Source organism: Coptis chinensis, chromosome 6, assembly GCF_015680905.1.
Source record: "Coptis chinensis isolate HL-2020 chromosome 6, ASM1568090v1, whole genome shotgun sequence".
NCBI classification, from domain to species: Eukaryota; Viridiplantae; Streptophyta; class Magnoliopsida; order Ranunculales; family Ranunculaceae; genus Coptis; species Coptis chinensis.
This window is the reverse complement of record NC_141461.1, coordinates 22,004,122-22,011,827: the sequence shown is the minus strand read 5'-3', so window position 1 is coordinate 22,011,827 and position 7,706 is coordinate 22,004,122. Positions and strand designations below refer to the sequence as shown.

The 7,706-nt window shown below is 40.6% G+C and overlaps 2 protein-coding genes across 2 annotated transcripts; one reads left to right on the top strand and one right to left on the bottom strand.

Moving 5' to 3' along the window:
* Positions 1-3,212: 3,212 nt before the first annotated feature.
* Positions 3,213-5,602, bottom strand: LOC147492098 (uncharacterized). The gene is made up of 3 exons (XM_086567401.1): positions 5,283-5,602; positions 3,743-4,631; positions 3,213-3,430 (listed from the first exon to the last, which is right to left on the bottom strand). The coding sequence occupies exons 1-3, from the start codon at positions 5,600-5,602 to the stop codon at positions 3,230-3,232; spliced, it is 1,410 nt and encodes a 469-aa protein (XP_086423527.1). The 3' UTR covers positions 3,213-3,229.
* Positions 5,603-5,920: 318 nt separating this feature from the next.
* Positions 5,921-7,156, top strand: LOC147492097 (uncharacterized). Its single transcript, XM_086567400.1, has one exon. The coding sequence runs from the start codon at positions 5,921-5,923 to the stop codon at positions 7,154-7,156; it is 1,236 nt and encodes a 411-aa protein (XP_086423526.1).
* Positions 7,157-7,706: the final 550 nt, after the last annotated feature.

Genomic DNA, 7,706 nt, shown 5'->3' with positions numbered 1-7,706 from the left:
GAGGAGGCTTCAACTAACGAGAAGCGCAAAGTTGATGTAGTGGAGGTATTTTCTTATCACTTATTTTTACCGCAATTCAAATTTAATTTTAAGTTTAACTCCTTAACCTTTGCTTTGATCATAGGTTTTAATTTTGAACCCCAACATTTCTCAAACAAAATGGAGAAATAAGAGAATAAAGTCTAGCAGGGAGATAACCCAAGAAGAAAAGAATGGAAGGTTGTGTAAAACATGCCAAAAGATTGCAAAACATGACTCAAGAAATTGTCCAGACAAGATTCAAAACGTAAGAACGTGTTCTATTTTTTTGTAAATTTAATATTGGATACTTGTTGTCAACTTTTAACATGTATTTTAATTTACTTGTAGGCTACTTTTAGCGAGCAACATGACTAATTAGCAATGGGATGAGATATTGAATTTTGATAGCTGCACTGCTGAACTTTGATAGGGGTGTGCTGAATTTTTTCGCATGGATCGGAGGGGATGCCGAGCAATAAGAAGTGTTGTTCGTTATTGGGGTTTTTTTTAGTGCTGAATCATTCATTTTTTTATTATTATTCTTTTTGGTTATGTGAAACAATGTGGTAGATAAAGTGTGTTCAAACTTCAGATTGTGATTTTGTGTTTTTGTATTATGCAACACCTAAATAATGATATTGTTTGCAACTAGCTTTGTGCCTTTCGCAAGAATATTTTGGATTTCACATGGGCATGTTCAGCTAGATAGTTCTCATGGCTGGATCAGTTAGTATTATGACCATTGGAACGAAATCAATGAACTGCTTATGGTTGTGGACTACTGGACTGTGGTACTATTCCTTTGGTGCTGAACATGAAGGTCCTTTGTGTTACACGTCCTGGTAGATAGCATCCTACCATTGGAATGAAGTCAAAAATTTATATTGACCTGACCTTGTACCATCGGTAATTATGTGAAGGAAGGACCAACGTGTTATCATGGGTATCCTTAATACAATTTACCAAGTAATCTCACTGAAGAAGAAAGTTATGAGCAAGTACTAATGGTAATGTGAAGAAAACCAATCAATTATTATTGAAAGTTAGCAATAATTATTCTGACTATGCACTTCACACTCACATAATTTTTTTACGCATAATTGTTTTGCTGCACTTAGGGTTGTCGTAAAGTGTGTTGAAGAATACAAGCTTCAAGTGGAGTATCCACTGGAACCACTCTGAAATGGTTGTCTAAACTAGAGAAGCCAAAAAGCGATAAAAAGAGGACAGGGGAAATAGTCAAATATCAGCAACCAAAGAGGGCTCAAATGGTGGATATTATGGTTCATGCATGCCTTTTGTTGTTGCAACTCCTTTGATCCATTGACAATGATACATATACAAAATTCAAAACTTGAATTCTTGGCGAACAATAACTCAAGGTCCATCTCATTGTGTTGTAGGAAATTGTAAATCAACAACATTTAACAGCAGAATATTCACCAATGAAGTCGAATATTCTCGGTTTTCTTATTTGTTTTGGATGGTGGAGAAAAGAAAAGTGTGTATGAAGAAGAAGAATGGGTTGTGAAAAGAAGAAAAGGGTTTTTTCTATTTTTATGAAAGAAAATAACATTTTTACCCCCATATTTTTTTGGCCCCTTTTCTTTTATTTGTTTAGATTTTTTAAAGCATATCCAATCGTTATATTATGCAAGATCTGATGGTTGGCTGGTTATGTCAAGATAGTAGCCGCATATATATATATATAATTTACAATAGATCTGGACCAGAGAGAGTGCGTATCAGCGTATCTTCTTGTGTTTTGGAAAGTTACACCTAATTGGCTCGGGTTAAGCTGTATTTGGTTTGTCCCATTTTTCCAACTAGCTTCGTTTAAAAACCGTTAGATTTAGTGTGTTGTGTGGTCCAGATCTATCTTTCAGGCAGTGGCAATCTTATAATTGTTTATAAAATTGAGGACAATGTAATAAATCAAAAGAGATATGGCTGAATTTCACTGTACAAATGGAAAGGTTTACCCCTCCCTCACATATATTATTACACAATTACTTTTGAACAATAATGGTAATATTTGAAACCGGATGGGGTATAATCGGAAAGATCCATTGTTCACCAAACCATTCTCTTTAAAGTAGTTAGATATATATGACCATTCACCAATAAAAAAATGTACAGATATGATGATCACAAACTAAAGAATCATGGTCTGAATAAAAAAACAATGTACATATATATATATATATATATATATATATATATATATATATATATATATATATCTTGTTAGACAATGAAGCTCATGAATTGCGTCGTTTTGAATCTCAGTACTACATTATGTTGGAATTAAATATAACTATTCAACAGACTTGAGGTAACTTATTCACAGATTTATTCTTCTGAAATGTCAAATGTCTATCAATCAAATTTATATATCTCAAGAATCAATCTATTATCAATTTCTCCGACCTACATTATTTTCAGCAAGACTTGACTTAAAACCATGTCCTTCATTTCACTCCTTTATCACATTATTCACAAGAAAGTTTGCATTGGACACAAGCAAAGAACGTCGGATCCCTGATCCTAGACTCTTTAACATTTTGATACAAGTGTTGAAAAGCTCGACTTCAATACTAATTTGAGTCCTAAAATTCAGCTAAGGGCATCTCCAATGAAGAGTGTAAAAATCCACCTCTACATAGGCTCCACATAAGTGCCATTAAGATTATACACTCTATCTACCTCTCAAGTAAATAAGGTCTATATTTACACCTTGTGGCTCTTCTAATGGTAGGTGGAAGAAAATATGTAAAAACAGATAGCGGCTGACTTAAATTGTCGTTTATTTAAAAATAAAGAAGAGTAACAGACTTGGCCCGTCGCAATGCTATTAAATAAATGTTGAAACGTGTGTCCAAGTGACGTTCGTGACTTCTATTTTCACTTAAACCCATAGCAACAGACTGGATCCGTGGCAAAGCCATTAAATAATCTTGAGATGTGATTACAAGTGACGTCTGAATTTTTTTTTCTTTGGGATGTGTGTTGGAGTGTCGCCCGGGATATTTTATCAACTAATAGCGAGATGGGGAAGTCTCCACCCCCTCTATCAACTGATAGACAATACCTACGGTTTAGCACCCCCATTGGATAGAGTTTTTTGACACTTAGGGTGTAAACTTTCCACTCTATGGTTTACACCCCCATTGGAGATTCTCTAATCAGTGTTGTTAAATAAATTCTCTCATTTCACAATACCTACAAACTGCATGAACTCGGGATCTTCACCCAAAGCCTTCAATGTTTTAAGATAAACACAAGCTTCAATTTCCATACTTCCTTTAACTGCACCTGGGAAAACAGTCATTTTCCCGTCACACTTATTACCACACCCACTCCGCACCCCTATAGGGCTCCCCCATCCAAAATCGTTCCCATCTCTACACTATATGATAGCCGGATCTTTAGGAGAAAAATTTCTCAACCGAACTGTGTATTTGTAATCTCTCTATTTTATGATTTTAGAACCACCTCCCTTAATTATTCTAATAAGCTCCCTCTTTTTTAAATAATTTACCAAAAACTCTCTCACTTTATTGAAATTAGAATTAGCTTCATATTATTTAAAATAATTTAGAAAACCTCATTCACGTCACTCAAATTATATTCAACCCCTCTTAATGTTTTATATTATTTTTTAGATTATAACTAGAATTCAAAAAATCATACTATCATAGAGATGTTAGAGCGACAGGTTTAAAGATTTGAAAAAACACCGATGTGTAGCACGGTTCGCATACTCGTACATGTTAAATCTTGGAGAACTCCCCGTAAATAAAAGAGGCTTATCAGTAAGCAAATCATCCAAATACAAAAAAATTGGTTCTTTCACCCAATTATCCCAAGTGTTGCGAATCATTGCATCATTATACAAATTAACCACTCGGTTTAACAACTCAGCTCCAAATTCGAGTCCCTGGTTCACCAACTCAGTAGCTTTTGCATTCGCCAAACCCGAGCCAGTTGCGCTACCAAAGTAGTCTTCGTGTAATAGAGGGTTTAACCGGGCTCGGTTCCCTGTTAACATTATATAAATTACTTCTACATCAGAGTTCACTTTCCTCGCACGTGTGACAGCTCGCCAAACATGTGCTAATACTGCTTGTAAAGAAGATATCATTATGTTGTTGTTGTTTATTATATCGAGGTTTGCTTTTGCTTTGAGTTTTGCTATATTTTGGGGTGAGAAATGGAAAACTTGTTGTTCATATGGGGGTATGTGTGATCTAGTGAGTTTTTCAGATCTCGGCACAGGAATTCGAATGGGTAAATTATGAAAGCAACGGTTGAAATTAGGCCGACGAGAAATCTGATGGGCTAGGGTATTTCTACTTATTTCAGACCATGAGTTTATAAAATGCCAAAAAGAAGAACCATCAATGACAGAATGATTCATGGTGCACCCAACAAAAATACCATCAGTTAACTCAGTGACTTGAACCGAAAGCAACGACCGAGATTGACCATCGAAATTAATTGTATCATTGAGACGAAAAAAATCATCAACAATATAGGGTGTAAGGGAGTGATATCCTCCTTCAAGAATATCAGGCGCGTACTCAACATGATGGAAATCCCTCACTGACCTATAGAATCAGATCGCGTCCCCAAGATAAGTGAACGTTCCAGAACAGTTCGCGCCAGCATGCGAACTAGACTATAACGTGACTCAACTTATCTTCTAGAAGCAATCATGAACAGAGATGCACATGTACAAATCACTGCCCCCAGCTACTGACCACTACCGCAAGCTACTCACCCAGATTGATAATCCATATCATCACAACAGACCTATAAAGACAGTACTTGCACACCTCCTTAATCGAGACCCCTCGTTTGTGATACACTTTACACGTGGTGGGCGAGGATTCACTCTCAACATCTATAAATACCCCTCTTATGAACTACGCCAGACCTGATTCTTCTCTCCCTCGCGAATCAAGAGAAGATACGTAGGCAGTTCGCTCCTAAGCCGAACTCGATCCCAATAATAACCCTTTCCAGTTCCCATCCAACTGTATTTGTAAAGGAAAGCTAAATCACGCCTTTACATTGGCGCCGTCTGTGGTCTCGATTACTTGAGACATCATCTTCACACAAACCAAAAGAACCAAACACCAAAAACCAAATATCTCAAGCCCACGAAGCATGGCAAGCCTCGAAGCTTAAGTTCAAGGCCTCGCAAACCAGTTAGGCTTAACAAATGAGAGCATTTCCTTGCTCAGGCAAGAAAATACCGCTTCGCAACAAGTTGGCCTTCGCCAACAACCCGGTAACGCCACGTGAGAACGGCATCAACGAAGTTAATCAACAGATTAATGAGTTGTCGCAATGGATCGACTAGAGCGCAGTACACAAAGACGTATCCCAGATCGTTCAGAAAATGCTCAAGACGTACCGCGCTTCCCCATTCACCACAGAGGTACTCAGTAAACCCTCTCCTCAAGATTTTGTCCAGCCACGTTTCCCAATGTACGATGGCAGCACATGCCCTGGCCAACATGTAGCCCGCTACATTCAAAGCCTGGCCCTTTACAGCTCCCCGGAGTTTGACCATCTTCACTGTCGGCTCTTTCCTGCCATCCTCAAAGATGGCCCACTTGATTGGTTCTTTTCACTTGAGTCGGATTCAATCAAAACTTTCGAGCAGCTCACTGATCTGTTTGCTAGCCAGTACGTGCACAATAGACGTAAAAAAGCAGATCTGGATTCACTCCTCCAGTTATCATTTGGAAAGAATGAAACCATTCGCCAGTTCCTAGGTCGGTTCAAAGCCGAACTGTTATGCATGGAGAGTGGCCTCAAAGAGTCTTTTGCCACACTGGCATTCTCCAACGCCTGTCGGGTGCGTAACATAGGCCTCTCCAAGTCGCTGATGAGATCGCGTCCAGAAACCCTGTCAGAGCTATATGCTTGGGTCAACAAATATATTAAGCAGCAAGAAGGGCTGCGACATCATGATCTTTCAGACGACCAAGAAGTTGCGGCAATCTCTGACGACATTCCACCTGCAAAAAAATGGTCCAGGTCGCAAGCACCGAAATCAGGCAACCGCTTGGATAACAACAGAGAGTTCCCTGTCCTGACATGCTCTCCCAACTACATACTGGAAAAGATCAAGCAAGCCTCATACTTCCAGCCTAGTGTACGGCAACCCGCAGACCGACCTGACATGCCCTACTGCGCATTCCATAAAGCAAAATGTCACAAGACCGACGCTTGCTGGGGGATCAAACATTATCTCCAAGATCTCATTGAAGCTGGACAGATAAAACAGTACACCAACATTGCTGATGGCGACTTGCGCCACAAGCTTATGGCCCGCCGAGTGCGTAGCAAATCTCCACCCCGCAGGGAACGCCAAAACATCCAAGCTCCCTCCCGCAGGAGAACCATCCATATGATCACTTTCCTAGATGATTATGTTACTTCTTCCAGAGAGAAACGAAAGCGTGTTGGTGCTCTTCAAGAAGTCTACCATTTTTCTTCACAAGCAGCACACGCCCCGCGACATTCGGGTCGCCATTCAGGGGATATCACCTTCACAGAGGCTGACCTCACCAAGGTCTGCCTCCCTCACAATGATGCGCTTGTCGTCCATGTCAGGATCAGCGACTGGACGGTGAAGCGCGTCCTGATAGACCCTGGCAGCTCATGCGACATTTTGTTCTACCACACAATCCAGGAGATGAACCTACCAAAGTCAGTCTTCATAGATCCTATCGCTCCTCTTTATGGGTTCAATGGCTCCAGAGCAGACCCGATCGGTGACATTATACTCCCAGTTTCAGTGGGATCAAGAGAGGATAAAGTCAGCTTTAACACGCGTTTCAGCGTCTTGGACATTAAGTCGTTCTACAACGCCATCCTAGGACGGTGTTGGATTCATCAAATGCAGGCCGTACCGTCTACACTGCATCAAGTCCTCCGTTTTCCAGGCCCCAGGGGCATGATGGAGCTTCGTAGTAACCAACTCGAAGCCTATCACTGTAATCAAATCCTTTCAGCAAACAAGACTGCTGAGGCCCCAATCAGCATAAGAGATGATCCCACCAGCTACACTATGGCCAAAGACCTGGTCGCCGAAGTCAGAGGCAACGCACCAACTTAGAGCGCTGGAGGCTCTAACAAGAAGGCATATCCATCTGAACAGACTCCGAAAGTCGCCAAGGCAACCACTCACTCACTCGTCAAGACACCAGAGATCGCTCCCGTAATCTGTGCTCCACCTGTTCAGACCACAGAGGTCGCCCCACTAGATCCCCTACCACCAAAACAGCTTCTGCAGCATAATCCAACTTCTGTTGTTATAACCACATAAGTCATCCCAGACTCTGTGGTCATAACCACAGAAAACGATCCAACTCCCGTAGCAACTCCAATCACTTATCAGACCAACAACGCATCCACAGAGCTCAACCCCCCCCGGAAGCTCTCCCAACACAAGCTATGACACCAGCTGAAGAGAGGCAGCGAGTGAATCTAGGAACGGAAGACGACCTTAAGTTCGTCTATCTAGGGGCTAACCTCGACCCCACACTCAAAGCCCAGCTTGTAAACTTTTTGTCTATGAATAAAGATGTTTTCGCTTGGTCGTATATTGACGTGCCAGGTATAGATCCTAGCATTGCCTGCCATAGGTTGAACGTCAACCCTAATGC

What these genes read in the sequence shown, in the direction of transcription:
- LOC147492098 (XM_086567401.1), bottom strand. Translation starts at nt 5,602, where the DNA reads ATGGTCAAACTCCGGGGAGCTGTAAAGGGCCAGGCTTTGAATGTAGCG. An exon ending in GGCCAACTTGTTGCGAAGCG is followed by an intron (nt 4,632 to 5,282) that starts GTATTTTCTTGC and finishes CTGATTCTATAG; the next exon opens with GTCAGTGAGGGATTTCCATC. An exon ending in GGTGTTTTTTCAAATCTTTA is followed by an intron (nt 3,431 to 3,742) that starts AACCTGTCGCTC and finishes GCTATCATATAG; the next exon opens with TGTAGAGATGGGAACGATTT.
- LOC147492097 (XM_086567400.1), top strand. Translation starts at nt 5,921, where the DNA reads ATGAGATCGCGTCCAGAAACCCTGTCAGAGCTATATGCTTGGGTCAAC.